A 26,148-nucleotide genomic window follows, 5' to 3' on the forward strand; every position below is an offset into this window, starting at 1 on the left:
TTAGGATGGCTGGCTGTCCCCAGGAAAGGACCATTGCTCTTTCCTCCTGCACACTTTCTACTCAGCAGGGAGCCTGGCCCACAATGTTCTGCTCCAAGAGTAAAGCATTTCTGAAAACACTGGCAACATCCCCATGTGACCTATACCACTCAGCCTGCTAATGACAGGATGGACACCTTCCGAAAAGGTGTTTGTTTCTGCTCCAGTTTTAAAATTAGAAACATCCCCTAACCTCAGCCTTCAGCGTCTGGACGATGCTCCCACAAGACATGATGATGGCCATTCTGCAGCTGTATTTATGGTATGATTATGGTATTTTTCCTTTCTCCTCTGGCTCCTCTTTCTTGGCTCCATGTATCTGCCTCTTGATTAGAAATCCATGCTAACCAACTTAAGGCCGGCTATTGGAAATCCTTCGTGACAGCGGATAGATGAGATCTCTTTATGTTTAGTCAGCACAACCTGCGTTCTACTCCTGCCAGAAAAAGCCTCCGGGGGCTCTGAGAATTTGAAAAATGTAGGCACTCAATTTACATATACAATATCCAAATGACTCCCCCATTGGATGCCGAGAGTGGATTTTCATCCTTGTCTTTGGCACAAGGAGTTAGGGCATGTGTTCAGGCATTCTCCCATGCTGTGCCTGTAGCCTGCCCAGGGCACAGTGATTACAATACAGCAACATCTCAAGAGGTATGTGCAAAGTAAACGCAGGGCCATTCTGTCTTGCAAAGAAGGACTGAGTGACTTTGAGCAAATCAGGAAGGTAGAAAAGACCCTGTAAGGCCAACTTTAGTCAACTGGGAGTCAGTCCATGATATAAATACACAGAGGGGAATCACAGTGGGATCAAGTTAGCCGAGCGTGCATGGTCAAAACTTCCCACATCAAATCCCTAGAAGTAATGGGGCAAAGTATTTTGTAAAATGCCTTAAGCTTTTTAGAAAGAAACTAATGCTCCTATGTACCAGAAACCAGGAAGAGTAAAAGGTGGGCAATTTTTTTTCTTTTTACGAGAGAAAACTTTAACTAAGAATATAGACAAGAGGCCCCGTCTCAAGAAGGCATGTCAGGGGATCCAAATCAAAGTGCCAGCTGTCTCAACAAGACAGGACCAGAGGCTCAGGTCAGACTGGCAGACTCCCAGCCACTGCCAGCCAGGAGGAATCAACAGCCTAGGGGATGAATGATGACACACTTGGTAGACAGCATCTCACAGAAGCCCAGGGAGGTGTGCTAAGAGGGAGACGTGGCACCCATGGTCAGACCATCATGCTTAGAAAACCAGCAAGTAGTTGTTAACTTCAAAGCTCAATACCAAGGGACAGGGTTTCTCTGTGTAACAGCCCTGGCTGTCTTGGACTCACTCTGTAGACCAGGCTGGCCTCGAACTCACCTGCCTCTGCCTCCCAAGTGCTGTGATTAAAGGTGTGTACCACCATGCCGGGCCAGACATTGCTTCATTTAAAAAGATGAGTTCAGCACCAAAATAAATAAAGTTAACGGAGACCACCACAGTAGCCACAAGCTAAACCTAAGTGAACTTCAAAGCCCAGGTGATAGTTCAATTTCTGTGAAATACTACAGTGTATTTCACAAATATATGTAATTACTGTGTGCCAATTAAATATCCACAAAGAAAAAAAATAGATTCTCCAAAATGTCACATACTGACATAGGGTAAACAGACGTGTGCAGCCACTGAGGGCTTGGATTTTGGCTGCTTTAGTTTTGGAAGGTAATATAAGTAGAAAATGCATACTAGATTGAAGTGATATTTTGAGTATATTGGGTTAAATAAGAGATTTTTAACAGGCGTTTTTCATGTGAGTACTGGAAATCATGAAATTACCTCTCTGTGGTCTCCAGTGCCACAGGGGTGGGACGTGGGAGGGGCTGACAGAAAATGTGAGCTGTGGAAGAGAGGTCTGAATGAGCTGGCATTGCTTTCTCTTTGGAAAAAAAGGAAGTAGAATGTGGGAGGAGAAACATGGAAATATCAGAGGAAAATGTCCAAGAACTGAGCAAAGACATGAGGCCTCTCTTTGGCAAGGGCTACAGATGCTGCAGAATGCAGTCCCACCAAAGATGTCTTCAAGGGGGAGGGGACCTGTTTTTGTTATCACCATTTACCTAATCTAGAGGGGTCTAGCCGATGTGACAACATGCAAAACAGGAAAGAGTATTTTCTTTCTTGCAAATGGGATGACTGTATACATGCCAAAACTCAGCAGGGTTTTTCCATTTCGAGCCTGCAAGGTTGGGCACAAGTAAAACGCACAGAGCCTTCTTCTATCTAGGCAGACCCGTATGATCCTGGAGGTGCTGGAAGGAGCAGCCATGAGAGTATGCCAAAAAGCCTTCACAGCTGAAAGGAACAACACAGAGCCATGGGGGCTACTTACCGTCGGATGGCACTGGCAAACTCTGTGGCCAGCTCACTGTCACTGTTCGTCCTTAGTTCAGCCAATGACAAAGCTGGGGAGGCAGCATCAGCACACTCCTGAGGAGGACAAACATATTCATTGTCTGATGTGAGCCAGAACATCAGCGCCATGCCTATCGACCGCCCTGGGCCAGCTCATGGAAAGCCAGGCAGCAAATATGATCATATCTGCTGTCCCCAGATCTCTCATTACGTGCTGCCCAAAATAAGGAAAACCCATGGTGAACACTGACTACAGTAGCACCGGTCTAAGCCTGCCATACGCAACTATTCCCTCATTCCACGGAAGGACTCTCATAGGCAGCTTTATGATTGTCCTCATTCACCACAGAAGGAACCAAGGCACTGGGTTACCCTGCCTAGTGACTAACTAGAAGCTGGCTCACATGAGTGTCTTCACAGGGCAAATATATGCTGAACATAAGTGATAACATCTGATGACTATAGACCAGAACCACAGAAAATCTAATGGAATGTGGATAGGGACTAGGAACCAGCTGTATAAACTGGGGAGAAGTTTTCTTAAATAGGCAGGATCACGCACTCTAAAGAAGAGGAGTGGATGTCGCAATTTCAGCTGTGGCCCACCTCCTGGACACATATACAGTCCTTGGATTAAGATGGCTTGTCTGTCTTGAAGGAAAGAACTTCAAAGAAGAATATTTTTGCCACAGGCACAAATAATAGGAAACTCAAAAAGCGGTGTCCATCCAAGGATCTTCGGAAGACTAGGCCCCATTGTTTCGCACGTTGCATTAGGTGTGTGCAGTTCTTGTTGGTGGGGAACACTAGTTTCCCTTGGGTACCTATAGCAGGGTCGGTTTGATGGACAAACTCTTACAAATTTTCTCTCTGGTCTGCTCACTGAAAGCTTGGCTCCCTTCTTTAGACCAGCGGTCACATTGCCAGCCAATGACAGCAATGAATGCACTAGATGGAAGACTTTACTGAAATCGTCAACAGAACCAACATCTAAGAGTCAACATAAGCTGCTTACTCTACTGGGTTTCACAAACTGAGAGCACTGGCACGGCGATGAATTACCTTCTTGCGGAGATGTTTTAAAAGCCAGCTGGCCTTTCCTGTCAGAGAAGCGTCGGTGTGTTGAAGCCTCCCCACAGAGCACCAGGCTTCCCAGTCAAAATAAATACTGAGAGCTATGAGGGAATGCTCAGTTCATGGGCCTTTGGCAAGAAACTGCCAAGTCCATTCTGCCACACCCTAAGAACATACACAGACAGACACTGGTACTCTGTTGATGGCACTGTCCCAAACTGACCAACCAGCTTAAAAGGCCATGCAAAGAGTCTGAAGGTGTATGGAACAGAAAACATCTTCTAAAACTCTGGGTATGATCACATGACGCATCACCACACGGCCCCTGCCCGAGTGCTACGACACGTGGCATAGAAGCTTCCAGATTCTGAGCCATGGCAGCCCCACCCAAACCTTTCCATGACCCCCCCCGCACTGTCCTTGGGATAACCCTGCAAGCTGAGCCTTCTAGCCAACATGGGTCTTGGGACAGAAGCTCATTTCTCCAGGGTATCTTTTCTCAACTTCCTGCTCTGTATGTCCTGACTATGGCCTCACACTAAACTTGCATTTGAGGCATCCTGTAACTGTACTGTGATCCATCAGCTCCAGTGTAAAGCCCTAGAGGACAGCAGTTCACCTTGGTCCTGTCACGCTGTGGATATCTAATCACAGCCTTCAAGAAAGTGGATGGGTGGGATGCATGAGGGCCTCGGGATGCCTGGCTTAACAGAGTGCCACACTGTGAGCAATCACAAAGACATCTGCAGGTCAAAGTGGAGAAGCAGACATTTCAGCTATTTGTGCAGCATGCTTCAGAATTCTTAGCTATTTAGGAAGCAACAGTTCGCACCACATGCCACCAGTGTCTGTCCTTCCTTCCTTCAATCCTTCATTCCTTCCCTCCCTTCCTAAGTACAGGACTCTCCTGAAGATGTCCTGCTGTACCTACGCTAGCACTGTGAGAAAGTGTTTACAAGCTCATCCAGTCAGTATAGGCTTGCCAGTCCTGAATCTGAGCACACTGGTGTCAGGAGAAGCTGGCATATTAGGAATATTAAATATGATGTGCTGAACATGCAGTTCCACAACTAAGTGATGGGTAGAATTCATTAGGCTCTAAAGCTTTTTTTTTTTTTTTTAATCTTCCCAATGCAAATGTGTGAAAGAGAAATACAAAACAGAATGAGCTGGGATTCTAGAAAAAGCCCCTGGGGCACGGGAGGAAGGGCTGATTCGAATGTGGCCTTGTAAGCATTACTACCAGAAGCCCAGTCTCTGTGCGTATATACTTTGATTACAAGCATGGCTTCTCCTCCATCTTCCCTTCCTGCTTACTAAGACACTGAGAGTAGGGTGGTGGAAAATGCAGGAAGCGCCCTGGAGGCCGGGTGTGGCTTACCCCCTGCCCCACACTGCTGTTTTTAGCAGAAGACCTCTCACTTTTATGGAAACTTATTTCCCATCATATAAATGAGACTAGTATTCCTTGCTCAGAGACAGGAGATTTAAGAGAGCTGCTCTCAGGTGACTAACACGGAAGTAACAGGGATCACTGCTGTAGGAACACAGGGAAGCTGGGTGAGACCACCACACAGACTCAGTCTGGGTGAAGATGTCTGAACTTCGACGTAACGGGAGATGTTGCCCTTTAATATGGATTTGGTTTCTTATGACCTCTAGAGCCTGTGTCAACCAGGAAACTGAGGCAAGAGCATGGGGATGGTAAAGGCAGGGGGTGCTGCCTACACTGCGGGTGTCCCCAGGCCTTCCAGGCCTTACCTTGCCCGGCTTCTCCTTGCCACTGCTGCTGGTGGAGCTCAGAGACCGCGCCCTCTGCTCCTTCTGCTCCTCCACCTCGGACTTGAGGTGCTCAATGTGCACCAGGTAGGCCTGCTCCTGTGCTTCCCGGGTGCTTAGTTTCAGCTCCAGGGCCTTCTTCTCTTTCTCCAGCAGGTACAGCTGCGCCTTCAGCTCAGCCATCTCCTCCTGGGGGACGAGGCACACAGCCAATGAGAGGCTTCCGCTGTAAGCCTGAAGGGCTGCCACGCCAAATGACTGTAGAACAAGACCCGGGTACAAGCCACGGGTACACAGTCCAGATAGTACTCCAAAGCTAGGGACAAGCTGTCTTATCACCACATGTCTGAAGGGCTGGTAGGTAGACAAGACAAGACTGAGGTGTTTAGTTGTGTCGACTAGAATTTATATACATGGGTAGAAATCACAGACAAGCACACTTCATTTCTGTATAAGGAAAATCCTATAGGGTGCTAGTCATTAGGACTTCAAATGAGCACATTTGCCTTGATGAAAATCAGATCTCTGGGTGCAAAGGCTCGGGTGCATCCACCCAGGGTTGCAAAGGAAATCTGCATGGAAAGAGATCTGATGGGGCTCCTCCTCATCTCAGTTTCACTTCCTTGGCACCATATTTTTACGTCACACTTGTCACTCTGCAGCTGAGCCATAGAGGCCGAAGAGTGCTAATTATAACCGCATCCTTTAGCACTTGTCTGCTTCAGAGGGGCTAAATGAAATTAGCAGGAGTAATCCTCTACTGGAAACTGCTCATCAGGTAAAGGCTTTTGGTTTCTCAGTGCTGGGATGTGAGCCTAGGAGCCAGGTGCAGGCTGAGTCAACCCTCAGATAACTTCTATAACCTTCCCAAAGGGCTTAACTGATTGTTTCCTATGGAGTAAGATGTGAATCCAAAATAGGATGATGCTATCCTGGACCAGGAGCCAGAAAACCATGGCAACCATCAGTCAAGTCTCCCATGAGCACAAGCAGTGTAAAGAGTCCACAGAAAGGAACTTATTTAATCATCTGAAAGTAAGGAAGAGTTGGAGGGTACCCACCAAGGCTTGTCCTCCTTGGGGACAGAATGCACTAGTCACTATGCTCAGCAACAGCTCAGAAGAGCAGGCTAAACCCTCTTTACTATGATGATGAGACTTAACCAGAATGGGAAGTGTTTCCATAGCAGAGGTCTTTTCATCTTCTGCTACCAGGGGGAGGATTCTGAAGACCATGGCAACTGTATGCCCAGCTCATGTGATGGCCACTCTCAGAACACACATACACAAGCAAGCTTACACGAAGGAAAGCAGAATGTACAAGTGTCAGAAACACAGGCCCCAGACTGCAGTTGAGTCTCACAGGTGGCCCAAGACAACAGACCGCTCTCTAGTTCCTGACACTTGTGGTCTTAAGTCCACACAAGAGCAGGACATGGCCTCTGGGAGGCAGGCATCCATGTTGATACCACCTAGGTTAGCAAAGGCTCTTGAAGCACTGCCTGAATAAGAGACTAGGAAACTGATTTTCTGGAGGTGTGGCAAGGAAACTTGTCATCTCTAGGGTATGGATAAGAAGAGAAATAAGCTCATAAAAAATATCAAACTTATATATGGATGGTACAAGAACCCTACGCAAAAAAAAAAAAAAAACAAAAAAACAAAAAAACAAAAACAAAAAAAAAACCATACCCCAAATGAGTACCTGACCTCTGCCATCCACAGGTCACAAGAATCAGGGACAGCCAGTGTCCAGGACTGTGAGATCCCATGGGCCATGCTCCCCAGGAAAGATGATGTACATTCTACCCCCATCAGAGAAGGAAATGAGGCGCTCTGAGGGGCACATGGTTAGCATATGCAGTGGGAGTGACAGCATGTATGGGAGCAGAAATAAAGGAATGTAAAAACCTAGAAAGCAAGTATTTCCAACAATTGAAGGGCTAAAGGAACAGGACTCCTAACAAAAGGCCTTGTCTTCAGAGAGAAGAGTGGATTAGAAAAGAGGCAAGTAGATCATCCAGAGATGAGTTATATTTGCTAGAGATCATGTGCTGGAAACCTCGGCATTTACATTATGGAGCAAAGTGGTGAGTCCAATGTAGTCTATGGGCTAGTGGGTGTGTGGGTCAGCACACACTGGTGAACATGCTAGGGAAAAAGAGACGTGACTGATTGTCAGCCTTCCTGAAGCACTCTGAGGGAAAACCAAGCCAGAATATGGACATCCATCGCTCTGGGTCCTAAGGACCATGCTATGGGTTTGCCCAGCTTTTCACCACTTCTAGACCTTCAAAAAATGTCCAAGATGAGTCCTATTTCAAGTCACAAACAGAATTTTACAGCATTGTTTTACACACACACACACACACATACGCATGCACACACGTGATTTTCCTTGGCTAGATTAACAGTAAATCTGTCACAGCACATATTGGCTGAACCATAAAAAGGAAATGCTTAGTCTTTGGATAAAAGAAAACATGCTGTTTGGAATAAATAATAGGAGGACAAGCTAATGGCTCGTGCAATGTGGTACAAGAGTCTGCAAAAGGAGCCCCTGAGCGGGACACAGTCACTGTGATTATGTACTCGAGGCCAAGCTCACAGGCAGCGAGATCTCAGCCAGAGGAATGTGTGCACTCTAAGCTGAGTGGCTGGATGGAGAAGATCCAAGCAGAGGGGAACAGGGCTTAGTGTCAAGGGGGGAAATGCCTGGATTCCCACATCTGCTCCTGCTGCCCCGTATCTTCTCAGAGTCAAGAACCAGCATTTTAGAGAAGTGATGAGCAGGGCCTGGGAACCCAATCCAGAGCTGACTGGGGACCTGCAGGAGCTACTCCAATCAACCTGCTCCCAGCTGTGGCTCTGCTGAAATGCAAGGTGCAGGCTGAAGGGACAGCAGCTTAACTACTCACCCACGAAGGACAGTGGGTTCCCTTTCTCTAGGAATGCTGGTAGGGAGTTCAGCCCATGGGTGAAAAACCCAAGATCTTGGCAGGGCACTGGTCAGAACTGTCCTACTAATCCTTACAGCAGGGTACCAGTTCTAAACAACTTATAGCTCCCAAGGGCCCAGGTGACAGAAAAACAGAGCTTTTTGCCAGCTGCTAAGCTGGCTTTGTCATGGCCTCCCCTGCTCTGGCTTCCACCCAGCAATGGGTGACCCGACAAGGACTTCTACCACTGTTGAGATCAGGGGTCATCATGAACAGAGTCTGCAGGTCTAGTTCAACCCTCAACAAGCAGGTATCAAGCTGGAGGGGGGGGGCTACTCCACAGCATCCTCTAGAGTCCAACTACCTTTCCAATAAAGTCCACAGGACTCCCAGACAAACTCGAGCCACCCTCTCCACAGAGGCTATTGTCCAGACTGAGGTAATCCCTAAATGATCTCGTGGCCATGCTCTCGGAGGCTTGTGAGGTGTCCCTCTAGGTGGGTCCCAACAAATGAACCCCGCCGGGTACCCACCTTCATGGCCATCAGCTCCTGCATCAGCACAGCATTCTCCAGGTCCAGCCTCTGGCTGTCGCCCCTTGGCTTGACATCATAGCTAAGCGGGTCGATGTGGATGCTCTCCAGCTCCAGCATGGTGAGCTTGACTGCAGCCCTGTCATTCTTGAGCTGCTGGATATAGTCCTTCAGCCTTTGCTCGTCTTCTTTAGTGAACTCGGTGTCACAGCTGCTGGCCGTAGAGCTGGTTGTGCTGAGGAACAGAGAGAGCCCACGTGTTTCCAAGTCGTCACCGCTACACCTTGGCTCCTCTCCCCAGCATTATGTAGGTGGCAGGCCATTAAAAGAGAAATTAATGGATACCCAATGTGCATTTTAGATCACAATGTAGACTCTAAAAATGAATTTCAAGATAATTCCTCAAAAGTAAAGACACATGTACACAAACCGTCCTTACCACGACTTAACCATAGCGGACGCCTTTTCATCTTCTGCTACCAGGGGGAGGATTCTGAAGACCATGGCAACTGTGTATGCCCAGCTCATGTGACGGCCACTCTCAGAACACACATACACAAGCAAGCTTACACGAAGGAAAGCAGAATGTACAAGTGTCAGAAACCCAGGCCCCAGACTGCAGTTGAGACTCACAGGTGGCCCGAGGCAACAGACGACTCTGCAGTTCCTGACATCTGTGGTCTTAGGTCCCCACAAGAGCAGGCCATGGCCTCTGTGAGGCAGGCATCCATGTTGATACCACCTAGGTTAGCAAAGGCTCTTGAAGCACTGCCTGAATAGGAGACTAGGAAACTGATTTTCTGGAGGGGACAAACTATCATGAAAGGGAAACTGAGGCAGCATATGATGGAATGACTCAAAAAGACCAAGCAATATGAACATTATAAATAACTGTGGCAATGTAAAGATAGTTTAAGTGAGGAAAACAGTTTTAAAAAATGGGTGTTCACACACAGTCCAATCACACAGGAACATCAAAGGATGACAGAGGGGAGGAAGTGGGCAGGAAGGATACTGGAGGGACAATGGTGTACTGACAACTCCTGTTGCATAGTATGCAATGAAAAACAGGTGTGGCCCAGGGTTCCCACTCAAACTAAGGCACCAGCCAAGGACAATACAGGCGGTAAACTTTAAACCCCTACCCAGATCTAGCCAATGGTCAGAACAGTCTCCACAGTTGAATAGAGAGTGGGATATGACTTTCTCACGTACTCTGGTACCTCACATTTGACCATGTCCCCTGGAGGGGGAGACCTGGTGGCACTCAGAGGAAGGACAGCAGCTTACCAAGAAGAGACTTGATACCCTATGAGCATATACAGGGGGAGGTAATCCCCCTCAGGAACAGTCATAGGGGAGGGGAATAATGGGAAAATGGGAGGGAGGGAAGAATGGGAGGATACAAGGGATGGGATAAACATTGAGATGTAACAAGAATAAATTAATAAAAAAAATTAAAAAGAAAAACAGGTGTGTACAACATGATAGCACGTCAAAAGTGGTTGTCTCCAGACTGCCATAGCCCATCCTTGGTGTCCACTGGAGGGACTCAGGCTGGTTCTAACGGCCACTGGCAGCCCAAGTTGCATGGTGGCTGGGCAATTGATGTGAGACTTAAGGAGTGCCTGGCTATGGTGATCCCAGAGAGGCCAAACCGCCATGAATGGGACACTGAGGCAGTTGTAGCAAGCTGTCCATACTGGCTCAGAATAAGGCCAACAGGTTCCTCTGGTTCCACCATTCCTTCCTATCTGCAGATCACTCCTATTACAACTGGTTGGACCTGATGGCAGAAGAGCAAGCAGGGCTCCTGCAGCTCTCAACGAAACAGACCAAACTGGCACCATCGTTTGCTGTTATAAATTAGAAGCTCAAGTGAAGAGTCACGTGGCTGCCAAGCAGTGCAAAGAGCCTTATACAGAACCATTTCATTCCACGGTGCTGCCTCTTCCCAAGTCTTTAGCGCTAAAAATGCTAACCAAGATCTTAGAGTGGTCAACACGATCTGTTTCTTCGCCTGGCACAGAAATAAGGAAAATTGGCACAAGATCCCAAAATAGCCAGGGCAGTTCTCAGCTTAGGACACATCACTGAAAAGACAAAGGCTGGAGAGTTGGCTCAGCAGTTACAAGTACACATTGCCCCTGCAAAAAAAAAAAAGACTTTGGTTTCTAGCACCTACATGGTAGTTCACAACCATTTGTAACTTTAGTTACAGGGGATCATAACCACTGTGGGAAGTAAGAATGCACATGTTGCACACATGTCCATGCAGGCATAGCCCACTACACATAAATAAGCCTAAAAAGACAAAGCCAGATGCTCATGTTTATAGTCTCAGCCACTCAGGAGACAGAGGCAGGAAGATCCCTAGAATCTAAGAGTGGTCTTTATTTCTCTGGTCTGTCTTTATGCTTAGGAACAATGCAAGGAGGCAAGGAAAGAGGCAGAGGGGAAGTCCCCAGAAAGGGCCACCCCAGCAGTTCTGGGGATGATGGTAGGAGCTTGGAGCAGGTGCGAGCAGAGAAACTCAGGGAAAGATAAAAACAAGGGGTCATCATGTGTATTGTATTTTAGAAGGAATGAGAAGGAAGTAATGCCATCTCCCAGCCAGAGGCCTCAGGGCTACCCCTTACAACCCCTAACAACCTCTAGCAACCCCTAGCAATCCCTATCAACTATTAACCAACCCCTAACACATTTCTGAAGGAATCACAGCAAAGCAGGTGGACTGGTAGCTCAGGGTAAGCTAGAGCAAGTGCTGCAGAGTCGAAGGAACCGGAGGCATCACCAGCCTGTCTCAAACAGATTGGTGGGAGGCATGCCACACGGACTGACCCCTTTAGGTATGGCTCACCTCCACACACTCAACAGTGACAAAGGGACAGAAGCCTACTGTTTCCCAGATGAAGGAGCAACAACACCCTTCAAGCCAGCTCAGGTGCAGCACTGTTCACCAGACACTCCACAGCCTTTACACAAGGAGGACAGAGGAGTAACAGCTGGGGGGAGGGCTCAGCCTCAGCAAGGAAATCTTCCTCCAGGATACCTTAACTTAGCCACGACCCATTCCTTTCGTTAAAAAACTGTTTACCAAACCAAATACAGAGCCATGTGCCAGCCACTACATGACATTTGGGCACTATCTCTAGACTGCTAGTTTTGGAACCATGGCATTAATAACTAAAGCACCCCTGTTAACTTTCATTTCAAAAAGAAATTGAAAGTCAAAGGGTTCCGAGCTAGGGTTCTCTAGCTATTCCGCCCAAACTAAAGAGGTAGTACAGAGTCAGGCAGTGGTTGCATACACCCCTAACCCAGCACTCAGGAGGCATAGCCAGATGGATCCCTGAGTTACAGGCCAGCGTGGTCTATGGCATGAGTACCAGGATAGCCAGGCCTACACAGTGAAAGCCTGTTTTTTAAAAAAAAAGTATAAATTTGGAATTTGTATTCTACTCTACCAGTTCTCAGACAACCTGAGGTCTTACCAGTGTGGCACTCCCATTTCCCCAAAACCCACAGTGTCAAGACCTCAGGGAGTGGGTAAAGGATGACAACAATCTGTTCTTTAAGACAGACTTACACACTGTGCTGACAGCGACAAATGAAAACTCAGCAGGTAGCTAATTAGCTGGGCTCACATTTTTCTAGGGGCTGGGCTGCTCTGAACTGAGTTGTGCAGGTGGGTGCTCAGGAGTGCTGGCAGATCTCTGAAGCCAGTCACACCTGCACAGCCTGACTTACGTGGCTTCAGTCAAAAGGAACACTGGTGGCTCCTATGTCCCAGAGTAGGGAAGCTAGTGATGCTACCCAGTGTGCATTCTGGGTGAGGAAAAAGGACAAGGGACATACTTTTCTCACAGCTGAGTCAAGATACCTACTCACCACCAGGCTCAGTGTCCCCCTGAAACCTGCCACCATGCAGGAAAGTTGCAATGCGGGAGAAGACAAGTATTCGGTTCTCAGAGATATTAGAGACCACCAAGACCTCTCTGGAAACCCACTAGTTGGCAAAGAGTATTGGGTTTCTTCACGTGCTGGGGCCAGGAGTTGTTCACTGGACAGAAAAGATGATTTTGGTTTCTACTTTCTTCGCTATACATGAAGGAAAAAAGTACAGAATATCCTGGTTTACAGATCTTACCCTATTGGGAGATACGAGCTTTCACTGCTCTTCCCTTCTACAGGCAAGCACCGCAGCCTGTGCCCGCCAGCCGAGCTCGCTCCCTTCTAGGACACCAGCAGGGAACAGATCAGGTGACCGTAATTACAATTCTGCTTCAAGTCCGATATGATTATGATGATGGTAAAAGGAGAAAAAGCCACTGGCCCTTCCTCTGGCCTCCGGAGGGCCGCTGCTGGCTGCCGGGCGAGGGCTAAGTCATCCATTACCTCTCCCAGCTTGGAATGTAGGATGAGCTCAGCTGTCAAGGGGAATAAATCACTTTCCACAGGCAGCCTGGTCCCTCCTCTCTGGGGCGAGAGAGCCTAGAGATGCTCTCAGAGCAAGATGGAAGAAAAGCCTGCAGATGAAGTGCCCAGGCACACTCAGCTATATGTATTTGTGTTTTGCCCCGTTTTCTAGGGAGGTAGATAGACAAAAGCCATGGGTTTCTTGTGATGATCCTCTGCTCTGTCGGAGCGTCTATCAAGACAGCTTATTCTGCACTGGCTGACTGCCAGAATGTTCTGCTGCAAACTGCTCAAGTTGTTGGCTGAAGTTCACTGGAGGTGTATGACTGCCAGGCTCAAAGACAAAACCAAAACCCGGCTCTCTGCCTGCCCTGTCTGCTGTTGAACACAACCGTTCAAACTAACTCTGATGTCAAATGCCATTTCTTCTATTCCTCTGCACGAGGTGCCACCTCTGACTTCCAGATGACCCCCATCCTGGTCACTAAAAGGACCACATGGTCGCAACCCAGGAATAGCCAGTGGGGTTTTCTTATGGCATCAACAAAATCTATTAGCCTAGTATATAGATGCAGGGAGGCTGCTGGTTTTCTGTCGTCTAGGGAAGGCTAGTGCAACAGGAGAAAAATGACAGCCAATGCAAAGCCACAAAGGCTGGACGCAGAGCCTGCTGTGACTGCTCACCTACAGGACATGCTGTTCAGAAGTATGACAGCCCTCTGCCTTAAGCTGGCATTTACCTCATGCATATAGGGCCTGGTAACCTTTCAGTCAGGGTCCCTCTTAAGCAATTTTACATATTTTTGTCCCTCGAAATTCCAAATATTAATTTACAAAACCCCATTTATATTATTAAATTCTATCCCAAAGTATTTCGCAGCATCCATGAAGAAGAAGAAAAGGAGGAGGAGGAGGAGGAGGGCATTTCATATTACCACTGTAGTCCCGTGAGCTGAGAGGGGAAAGTGATTAGTAAGATCAGCATACTGCCACACTGAAAATCTTAGCTGGGTGTTGGTGCATCCACTGCACGCTGGACACTCTCCCTGATACTTGGGGGAACTCACCTCTCTTTTTCTGAAAGAGCACACTACAGCAGCCAGGCTTGCTGCAGGGGTGGCAGAGGCCTGCCCTAAGTGGACAAGAGTTCCAGGACATCCCTATTGCAACAGTGTTCTGTGGGTCAGAACCATTCTTCCTGCCCCATGACACTTACCTTAACCAAAACTAGTACAGAGGGTACAGGCCAGGCCCTTCCGGTGCTCCACTGCCCTCTACTGCAATTCGGGGATCATGAGGCAGATGGTGTGGCTAACCATGGTACCCAGGGAATGAGGAGGAGGAGGAGGAGGAGGAGGAGGAGGAGGAGGAGGAGGAGGAGGAGGAGGAGGAGGCTTCACAGCCATCACCCTTCACATATCACTCACCCCCTGTACCCATTTTACACTGAAAGAAAAAAGCCTCAATCTCAGTTCCTATGAGGGCACACTTGCTGTGGTTTTTCTGTGCATTCACGGATGAGATCAGTGAGTGTACTTCCACAGGATAAGCAGAAAACACAGTGCTTGGCAGAAATGGTAAACTGCTTGATAACGCCTAGCTCAATTAATGGACAATCCAGCCCATTTGCCTCTGTGCTGTGATATGTTGATAAAGCTATGGAGGCAAGAAGCATTCATTACCTGATACTAACTCCATTAAGACTCTTCGCTTTCTGATGGATCTGTGGCTGTGATATAAAGAAAAGAAATGGTCCCACCCCCTCCCCCCCTTTTTTTTTTCATGCTGAGATCCTGCCAAGAGCATCGTCTGAGTGGTAGCTCTCACTCATATCCTTTTTGCTGGGTAACTAGCCCTTTGCTGATCCTTCCTAAACCCATTAACCCCTTCATCCTCACGAGCTGTCAGATGCTTCCAGGGATCTGACCTGAGCCTTCCTTTGCTGAGTAGCAGGTGCAGACACCCTGACTGCACAGCTCTCTGCCAGGTGGTTCCAGTGGGAGGAAACAGGATGAACTGGACCACAGAGAGCCCAGCCTTTAGAAGGCTCCAGTTTCCTTCTTTTTTGAAAAACCTGTCATAGGACAACATTTGGGCCAGAATTCTAAGGCTTATAAATAAGATTACTGTTAATATTATAACCTGATGGTTAGAAACTATGCTCTGAACCTATGTTTCTGAACCTGTGTCTGTTATATGGTTATGGAGGGCCACATGAATTCCCACTGAGTTCTTCGGTACAGGCTCTGAACTGATGTGACAGGGATAGGAAGGGAAGTGACATTTTAGTGAATTCAGAATTAAAAGCCCACATTTGGTGAAAGATCCATTTGAGACTAAAAAAAAAAAAATTTTTTTTTTCGAGACAGGGTTTCTCTGTGTAGACTTGGCTGTCTTGGACTCGCTTTGTAAGACTACAATTTGTTAAAGAAGTCCCCCCTTGCCCCTTCACACACATGTGCAGTGTTTGTAGGTATGTGCATATATGTGGGTGCCTTCCTTGCCCTGTCCCTACCTCCTGAGCACTCCTGAGCAGGCCGTCATGCTTGCTCAGCATCTATGTGGGTGCCTGGGACCTGAACCCTGGTCCTCATGTTTGGATGGCAAGTCCTTTAGCCATTGAGCCAGCTCCCGCCCTGAATGGGGAGTCTTTAGTGAGCTCACTTTTCAAAGCAGTCTGTGTCTGAATTTCTCTCAGCCTACAGAAATACAAGATCAAAAATGAAATCTCTCAAGAAAATGTTCTAGGAATCACGCTTACCTACACACCAAATATCTTCTGTAACAAATATTCAAAATCAGATCTCCACTAATAGAAAGCTAGAAAACGGTCCTCGCTTTTGGCCAACTCTGGAGTCATCTCTGAGTTAGATATTAAGGCAAAAGAACTATTTGCGGGAAGGTGGAGATTTATGCAGACAATTAAGACAGGTCCTGCTAACAATCACTGATCGCACAGAATCCTACTGACAAGCTGAGCACTGAAGTACCTACTGACATAAACATGGAAATCATAGACTATAAATGCCTGGAAACATCATGGAAAAGGACACCTGCTTCTGTGTTTAAACAGAAGAATCTGACTTTTAGGGAAAAATTATAAGCTTTGTACTGCTGAATAAGGCAATTGCAGCTTAAGCTTGGAACAAATAAGCCCCTTGTGCTTGTGGGCAAGTGGCCAAGTGTGGGATTTGGAATGGTGTCCCTCCTGGGACTTGGGTCCAGTGAATGTATATGATATACTGAGGCAGATGGCTGCTTCCCTCCAGTAGGAGAGAGAAGTGAGTATCAGATTGCTTTTAGGCTTCAAGAAAACATCAGTAGTTGTGCTTAGGCACTGGGCAGCCCCGTCGATCCTTATGTAGCTCTTGTCACTTGCATGCAAGCAGACAGTCCCATAATGACATGAGATCCAGTGTCAGGAAGGAAGGCCATGCTTGGTGCTGAAGTTCTAGAGTTCCCTTGTAGCAGGCACGTGCTCCTTCACTTACCCATCTCTGAGCCAAGGTGGTTTCAACGGGTAAAGTGGGGCAATCGCCCTTGGCTTTTCATATTAGAAAGTCCAATGTGAATCTAACTACCACATTCTACTCTGAGAACCAGCAGGTAAAGGGGGCGGGGTTTGAGTGCATTGCAGCCTGCATAGCTTCTGTGACAAAGCTACAAGGGAGGCTTCATTCTGGTCCGGCCCCCATCCAGAAAGATCAAACTGCACCCCGGGGACAGCACACTGAGTCGCCACTGCTTTCTTCATCACCTCCGAGAGCCCTCTTATTCCTGGATGAGTCTGACCTCTCAGGCTCATGTTCAAGTGCCTGCTTAGGGGATGTCGTAAATACTGCCTCACTTGATAAGAGAGATGAGAGGATGAGAGGACAGCCCCTCACAATAGATGAACACTTGCAGGACAGGCTACAAGGAAAGAATGTGGAATCTGGAGCTAGCTCAAGGTAGGCTGAGTCTTTTAACAGGGAGCCTCCAGGTAATTCCTGGAAATGGAGAATAATAAAGAAACAGAGAACAGAGCAGTGCAGGGAAAAGAGCACCAGATGGAGAGTTTGCTCTTTTTCCCTCACTACCGTATTCTATAGCCCTGTCTCTCTGGACTGTACTTCCCACATCGGCATAATAAGGGCACTCTAGCCCCTCCTCATTGCTCTGCCTCCTTGGATAGAGCAGACTGTGAGCATGAAGCTACTCTGCCTTATCCAAACCACACAGCCCCCTCGAGTGGGCCAGTGCGAAGCCCACTATAGGCAGAAAAGTCGCACAGTAGAGTGCTGCCGACCAGTACCTGGTATGGCTGTTGGAGGACAGGCTCTCCCAGGGCTGCACACTGCAGCCTGCCACCGCAAAGGCTCCCCCGCAGCTGCCGTCCAGCTTCATAAGCAGGGCTTTGGCGGCATTCTCGGCAGTCTTCCGGCAGTCGTGAGCCCGCTTGAGCATCTGAGTGATGTTCTCATCCCCCGACTGGTCTCCTACATCACAGAGAAGCCAGTGGGTTAATCGATGCAGGCGTGAGTCAGGAAAAGCCCAGGCTATGTTTCTGTCTGTGACTGAGTTTTAGTTACTGAGGGTGGGAGATGGAAGACCGAGGAAGCTTGTGCCCTGCCTGGTGGGGTAACTGAGAAGGGGTGAGGAGGCATTCCTTTGTATGGGCTCCATAATCCTAGCAGACAGTGTGAGCTCTACCATCAGCTTCTGGTTCTAATATGCTAATTTCCCACATTTCCAGGCTGCTGGCCATCTCTTTCTGCTCAGGTACCTGTCTCCCATACACAGGCACTTTGTGAATGAGGGCAGGGAGAAACTGGGACAAAATGCCACATCAGCAATGCTTCAAGAACACTGTCAGAGCTTCACGGAGGGCCACAGGGACACAACAAGTAGTTCAAACTCAAACTGGAACATTGTTTGTACCAATACTATTCATTTCAGCCTGGCCAAGGTGGCCAACTCAGATGGCTCCAGAAGCTGGGTGACAGACAGGGCTAGGTCAGGACACAGGGGTCTAAGAAGCACAAAGCCAGATACTGAAGTTAGCCCCTGTTCAACATGTTCACAGTCTTCATGTGAGTTCTAAGAGTGTAATGAAAAAGTGGAACTATGGAGCCATTAAAACAAAACAAAACAAAACAAAACAAAACAAAACAAAAGAAACAAATCTCAATGAGGTTGAGAGGATGGCTTTGTCAGTACGGAACCTGCCATTCAGGCATGAAGACCTGACTTTAAATAACCAGTATCTATGTAAAAGCCAGGTGCAGTGGCACATAGCTGTAATCCAGCACTAGAGAGGAGTAGGGGAAGAGACAGGCAGATCCCTGCTGCTCAGTGGACAGCCAGTGTAGCTAAATTGAGGAGGCCCGGGTTCAGTGAAACAACCAGACCCAAGGGTGTTTGTTTGGATGTGTTGGTATGTGCCTTTAATTCCAGATCTAGGGAGGCAGAGCCAGGTTTATCTCTGAACTTGAGGCTAGTCTGGTCTACAGAGCAAGTTCTAGGACAGCCAGGGATACGCTGAGACACCCTACCCCTGTCTCCAAAAAGGAAAAAGTTGTTCTTAAGGTTGGGAGAGGAATAAGAAGGCAGAGACAAGATGGCAATTACAAAGCATAAATGTTATTGTCCACTTGCCACACCCAAGGAATTTCTAACAGGAGTGAACTCTAACAGAGACCAGGAAGTTTGTATGACAATAAATGTCTGATACATCTGTTACTGATATAGGGCAGGGTGTGCTGTGCATACGCATGGGACATCTATGGGCTTCCCCTCAACTTTGCTGTGAACCAAAAACTACGTGTGATGGTTTGAGTTAGAATGACCCCCATGGGTACATGTATTTGAATGTGTAGTCACCAGGGAGTGGCGTTATTTAAAAGGATTAGAAGGACCAGGAGGTGTGGTTTTTTTTTGGAACAGGTACGGCCTTGTTGGAGGAAGTGTGTTACTGGGGGTGGGCTTTGAGATTTCAAAGGCCCAAGCCAGGCCCAGTTCCCTCTTACACAACCTCCCAACCACTGGCATCCCCTTCTATAGTTCACAGATATATCCTGTGAATCAGGATATTCTCTCAGCTCCTCCTTTGTTACCATGTGTGCCACCAAGCTCCTTGCCATGACAATAATGGGTTAAACCTCTGAAACTGTAAGCACACCCCCAATTATATGCTCTCTTTCATAAGAGTTGCCTTGGTCATGGTGTCTCTTCACAGCAATAGAACAGTGACTAAGACAGCACTCTAAAGAGTAACATCTTCACAGTAACTCAAAAGGCTTGCCACCCATATAACACAGATGTTTATTTTTTTTTCTCATGAAATTTTGAGTAGTGAGCATTAAACACATAAGTGTGGTTGGGTGAAGTGGCAGAGGTTGGACCATACTCAGCTTTTACGCCCTTGGTGCCCATTGCCGAGACCCAAGGACACTTCCCCTCTGGTTTCCCAAGGTACAACTTGAAAACCACTGGGATAAACCTTCTTCTCAAATGAACATAATGAGTGCTGTGAATTCAATAATAAGCAGGAGACAGCGACAGTAATTGACACTTGTGAGTAAATGTCACAAACTAGCTCTTGCTTATACAGCACTGCGGGCAGAGCAACAGATCAACTGCCACTGTCAGCAACTATGAAAATTAAGGCAAGGCCCACCACTATGAAGAATGGGAAAAAACGCTCTTCCACATGGTGTGGTTCCCGCACTGGAAACGCATGCCTCGAAGTGATTTTCAGCCATTTGCCCCACATTGCTTCTTTCTGCTGGGAATTCTACATACACCTCACCACTTGACTATTCTCTGTACCCTGTTCGGTTGGCATGCCATCATCTTATAAATGCATTCAGGCGTTACCTGGGATGAGGGAGACGTGGAACACTTCATTGTTATTGCAAACATTTTAAATGCTCGTTTGTTTAAGCCATTTCAGCGCCTATCAAGTAATTGCGCTGCACAGGCACCAGCCTAATAAAGATGCTTTTCACTTGTGGGACAGGTCAGGGCATCTTGTGATACAAACTAGAACATGATTGATTTTTTTTTTCCTCCTTTAATTGATGGTTTTCTTAATACACATGTTAAAAAAAAAAAACCTGAGAGCAGGCCAAGATCATTTTAGAATCTGTTTCATATAAGGAGTAAAGTTTTATGGTTCAGTTAAAAGACCCTGAAAAATGAGGTTTCTAATGGAAGTGTTGGCAGAGTTTCTGCTTCTGGGCTGGGCTGGGCTGGGCTGGGCTGGGCTGGGCTGGGCATATTATCAACCAAAGTGAGCCTGGGTGGGTAAGGGACTAGAGGGTGGAGAGGAGGAATGAAGGGTGGCCACCCACACCAAGGATAACTGCTCCCTAGTTAGAGAACCTGAGTATAAGAAAGATAGCAGTGCTCAGGGTGTTGCCCCATGTCCAGGTTTGATTCTGATTTCTCAGAGAATCAAAACCAAGGGAGCAAGACCCTTACAAAGGGGGCAACAGGGAGCTGGCAGGGATGGGGATTTTACTCAGGAGCCTGAGGTGGCCTCTGTGTTGGTGTGTCTTGGAGAGACAAGGCCAATCGGTAGCACATAGCCACTGAAGAGCTGTCCCTTCATTACTCGTGTCCCCCGGCCCACCCCGCTTATTCTTGACAGCCTGGTAGCAATATATAGGGACACCTGGCCTGCCAATACTGTCCACTGTGGAAGGTTTGGGAAGCACCTGGCCATTTGAGTTTTGTGGACTTGCTATTATTTCTCCCAAAAAGCTGTTTCTACAAGGCATAGGTGAACTTGTGTCTGGGCATGCTAAGCTTGTGCGCGTGTCTTCCTTCCTCTCCGGCACTGTACTGTGGTCCTTCTCATACCAGTGCAGTCCCCGAATCCACTGTCACTGGCTGAGTTTTAGCGATGTGGTGAAGAAGCCTACACGTTCTTTGCGCTTACACAGAACTGTGAGGCAGAAGTGCGAAAGCAGAATAGAACAGCTGTTCTCAAGCTGTGGATCGAGACCCTTTCGGGGGGGGGGAGGGGGAAGGCTGGCTCACATATCAGATCTCCTGCATATCAGATGTTTACATTATGATTCATAACAGTAGCAAAATAACACTTATGAAGTAGCAATAAAAATAATTTTTTGGTTGGGAGTCACCGTGACATGAGGATCTGTATTAAAGGGCTGTAGCATTAGGAAGGTTGAGAACCGCTGGGTCTGATGTATGAATCAGGCAGGTAGGATACCTGACCACTGGGGTTGAGTAAAGGACAAGATGGCAGAGAGGTCATCAGACACGCCTGTGCTACCACAGCCCAGGAAAAACTTTCAAGACCAGGTGTGAAACTACCTCTTGCCTCATGAAACATGGAGATGGACAGGATGCGGACCACTAAACTGTTCACAGGACAGAACCAAGGGAACAAGTGTAGCCACGAAGGCAACAAGATCAGTCAGGGCAATGGCCTCAGGGGCAGCAAAGGGACCTTCTTCGATAGGCAGCATCACAGTGTGGTGTTGGTCCCTTTAACAGCATTGTGAGCCCTACTCAACCCACACCCCCATCCCGCCCCGCTCCTACTGTCAGCCCTGACAATTCATTCCCTAAGAGTGCTTGTTTGTTTTCACTCGTCTGTGATCCTGTTTCCACTCCAGTTCTTACTTCATTCAATGTAAACAATTTACCCACTCAGTCATGAGTGAAAAATGGAAAACACAGTTCGACAAGCAGATTTCGTGTTTCTGGGAGATGACTCAGTGCCAGCAGCAGTGGAGACAAGTGGGAAGTAGCACAGAGGCAACTGGGGCAGGGGAGGGGGGGGGGGGGGGGAGGGGGGGACACTTACCAGGGGAGGAGCCCACGCCAGCTGCCCGGAACTGCCCCAGGATGAGGCTCTGCTCGCTCTCAGCCAGCGCCAGCAGGAGCTCATAGGCTTCTATGCACTGCTCACTGCAACAGAAGCACAGCATGGCATCAGCTCTGGCAAGAATGCTTAGCATCCTCATCACCAGGACCACTGCAGCTCAGCGCCTGCCTCAGCATCCCCAACATGCAAAGCAAAGAGCATTTCATGCAGAAGCGCTTCCTGGGCGAACCAGTGGCTTGCTGTTTTGTTGTCAGACTGGTTGTCCTTTTGATGACCAGTCAAAAGAGACATGCGCCACAGTTATGGTACACAGTTCACAGTAACCCCTACTGAGCCTGCATTCCAGTATGCATCCTCTTCTACTGTCCTCTTCACTCTATCTGGGTTGGTCTCTGCAACTAGTGGAAATGATAGTATGCCATACCCAACATTAGTCTCTTAAGACATCATTGCTTCCATCTTGACCGTTCTCACACTTCCTGTTCTCTCTCAGGTCATCTCTGAGTGTATCTTGAGCAGCCCTATGAGCAACCTATGTGGAGAGGAACTGAGACTTCTAGCCTGCAGCCAGGGAGAAACTGTCCATGGACAGATAGAGTCTGCATGGAAGGAGGCCCTAGTGCCCCAACCAAACTAGAACTGCCTAAGAGACCAAAGGCTTGGCATGACTAGCCAAGTCACTCATAGATGCCTGACCTTCATGCCTGGCTTGGAGCACTTGACAGCTATTAAAACTCCCCTTAAGAGGACAATCATTTTTATCTACATGCGTACTGTACAGTAGGCAATTGCTGTATGTGGCTATTTCAAATTAAATCAAATGAATCCCCCTCCCCCACCATCCTCCTTTTCAGTGGCCATATTCCAAATGTGCAGTCATCCCATAGTTGCCAGTAACCATGGTGCTGAGCATGGGTAGAGAACAGTTCCATCAGAGCATTCCTACAAAAGCCTCATGAGATGCTGCTAGGTCTCACAGAAGAGTCTGAGTTTAGACATCAAAGAGAAGGAAAAAGTCATTTGTCTCCATGCCCACTGTCCACTGAGCATACAAGATGGACCAGAGAACAGCTTCTTTGAGAGGCATGACAGGCCATACCTCTACCTTCTATGTGAAGGGAGCCAAGGCAGGGGATCAGCTTGAACTATATAGTGAGAGTCTTGCTTGCTCCCCCCCCCCTCTCTCTCTCTGTCTTTCTCTCTCTGTCTCTCTGTCTCTGTCTCTCTGTCTCTCTGTCTCTCTCTCTCTGTCTCTCTCTCTCTCTCTGTCTCTCTCTCTCTCTCTGTCTCTCTCTCTCTCTCTCTCTCTCTCTCTCTCTCACACACACACACACACACACACACACAGAGTCCCTTCTCATTGGTCTGTGATACACACAGACTCATGTCCAGACAGGAGGCAGAACACATGCCCAACAACGATGTGGTTAGGACAAGAGGCCGGAAGCCCCAAGATTTTCTTTGTAAGCAAATATCTGATGAGTTTCTCCTCCAAGTTTAACAAGGGAAATGTGCTTTAATGGACATTTAGCTGAGAAGCCATCTGTTTTTGATTGTTTTCATGTTCATCGCCAAGAGTTAAAAAAAAAAGGGGGGGGGGCCAGATCACTAGATGCAGTGCTGGCAGCTCCTCGTAAAGAAAGGCAGGCCAGAGGTGCCAGGCTGGTTCATCCTACAGAAAGTGCTTATGTACAGCCTCTGAGGCCAAAGGTGGAGAGTGGTCTATGTTAAAGGCTGTTGCAGGAGAGCTCTTGGTTTGCTTGGGAACCTGAAAGCCAGCCCAACTGCCAGCCTGCTTTGGTCTCATTAAGTTGGTAGATTTTATTTTCAAAGCAACAACAGTTTCTAAAGATGATACAGAACATTGTATAAGATGCTCAGTGAGATACAGTCATCTACTCTGGGGCCTCTGCAACAGGTTTTACAGGACCACTAACAAACCTCAGGAGATGGCAATGGTTTCACAACTTTAAAAAAGGATGCATTTTAAAATGATACATTTTAAGTCACAGAAATGGCTCAATGGATATAGGTACTTGCCACCAAGCCTGACAGCCTTTCATCTGGGGACCTGCACAGTGGAACCAACTTCTGCAAATTATCCTCTGACCTCTACATCTGTGCCATGGTACAAAATCCATTACCCAAATAAATAAATATATGTAATTAAAAAATTAAAAACAAGCAAACAAATACCAAATCTGGTGAGAAATAAAAAAGTGTTATTGCCTACACATAAATGATTTAATTGCAGTCTTTTAAAATAGATTTTTCTTTTTGTCTGTCTTGGTTTTCTTTGTTTGTTTGTTTGTTTTGTTTTGTTTTGCTTTTAAATGCAGGTTTTTCTCTGTGTAGCCCTGGTGGTCCTGGAACTCATGCTGTAAATTTATAGAGATCCTCCGCTTGCCTCTGAGTGTTGAGATTAAAAATGTATACCTCCATACCTTTAATAAACTGGTTTATTTTTCATGGAAATCAATTGGTGGCATGCCTGAAGAGTTAGGAGAATATTTATGTCTTCTGGGACCCATAATTCTTGCTTCAGGAACTTTATCCCAAGGAAAATATTCAAAATGAAGGTACAACCTGAATTAGGCTACTTATTGTTGAATTATTTAAATGTCCAGTGTCTTCAAAGTCTTTTAGAACAATGAGCAATGAAAAGGCATAAAATATGCAGGTGCCTCAGCCATCCAAAATAAATGCAGACTATTATGCATCATTTAAAAACTGTGTCAGGGGCTGGAGAGATGGCTTGGTGGTAAGAGCACTGACTGCTCTTCCAGAGAACCAGGGTTCAATTCCCAGCACCCCACATGGTAGCTCACAACTGTCTGTAACTCTCAGATCTGACACTCTAACATAGACATACATGGAGGCAAAACATTTAGTGCACCTAAAATACAAATGAATAAGTTATTTTAAAAAAAAAAAAAAAAAAACTGTGCCAGGCATGTGTAAGACCTGCAGCATAGGTTAAAGCCTGACACAGGCTTTCAGCACAGACAGAAGTGGACATGAGCTCCAACCCTTAACCAAGAAGCTATCTGCAATTCATACCCTCTGGCAAAAGAAACATCAATTTTCTCCAGTGGCAGGTCACTGGGTATAGACACCACACCCCAGGGCAGGCCCCAAACATACCCAGGAGTACTTGATAACACAAAATGAACTTCATGGTTTTTTTGTATGTGGACTTTTTGTTTCATTTTGTTTTGTTTATGCATTGTTCTGTCTTATTGGTCTCTTGCTTATTTGTTTTGGTTTTCTTTTTTGTGGGTTTTGCTTGTGCTTTTGTTTGTTTGTTTGTTTTGAAAGAGAGAAAGAGCAAAAAGTTGGGTGGTTAGGTCAGTGGGAGGATCTAAGAGGAGCTGGGGGGAACATGATCAAAATACATTGTATGAAAAATGTTTTTACATTTAAAAAGATAAGTTAAAACAATAAACACAGCCTGGGCATGGTGGCACATGCTTAGTGAGAGGCAGAGGCAGGTGAAGTTCTGTGAATTTGAGGCCAGCCTGGTCTAAGAACAAGTTCCAGGACACCCACAGCTGTTATACAGAGAAGCCCTGTCTGGAAAACAAACAAAACTAAGAACAATTCCAGGCTTGGAGCACAGCTCAGTCAGTGGGAGAGCACTTGCCTAACTTGTGTAAATCCCTGGGTTCACACTCTGGAACTGAAAACAAACAAAGAAAACCTATAACAAACTGAATAAATAAATATAAGGCACTTCTTATAGCAATGCAAACTATAACAGAAGGAATAAATAAAAATAGAACACAAAAGCTGAACACTTTAACAGGGATTGTTTTTTACACTTATTTATTGTGTGTGTATGTGTGGTGGGGAGGGGTGGACACTATAGTCCATGTGAGGGAGATCGGAGGACAGTTTGCAAAACTGAGTTCTTGACTTCTCCCACATGGGTGGGTTCCCAGGCTTGAGCTTAGGCCCTTAGGTTTGGTGGCAAAGCTCCTTTACCCCCCAAGCCATCTCCCTGGCCCCCAAACACTGATATCTTGAATGATATTACTCAAATGATTTAATCCCTAGTCTGAATTGGACAGTGGGGACACACCAAGCACTGTTGCCATATTGATTATCTGACTGTTCTAATTGCTGAGGAGCACTAATT

At 47.0% G+C, this 26,148-nt stretch overlaps 1 protein-coding gene across 1 annotated transcript in view; it reads right to left on the reverse strand.

The window, feature by feature from the left end:
• Mcc (MCC regulator of WNT signaling pathway) overlaps positions 1 to 26,148 on the reverse strand; it is a 225,015-nt gene that overhangs the window by 9,570 nt on the left and 189,297 nt on the right. The window contains exons 11-15 of the mRNA XM_051163948.1: positions 21,990 to 22,093; positions 17,466 to 17,649; positions 8,753 to 8,987; positions 5,264 to 5,470; positions 2,406 to 2,503 (exon numbers count right to left, since the gene is read on the reverse strand). Of these exons, the coding sequence (XP_051019905.1) occupies positions 2,406 to 2,503; positions 5,264 to 5,470; positions 8,753 to 8,987; positions 17,466 to 17,649; positions 21,990 to 22,093 (828 nt within the window). The remainder of the gene's footprint in view (positions 1 to 2,405; positions 2,504 to 5,263; positions 5,471 to 8,752; positions 8,988 to 17,465; positions 17,650 to 21,989; positions 22,094 to 26,148) is intronic.

The sequence above is a fragment of the Acomys russatus genome, chromosome 20, assembly GCF_903995435.1.
Source record: "Acomys russatus chromosome 20, mAcoRus1.1, whole genome shotgun sequence".
Lineage (NCBI taxonomy): Eukaryota > Metazoa > Chordata > Mammalia > Rodentia > Muridae > Acomys > Acomys russatus.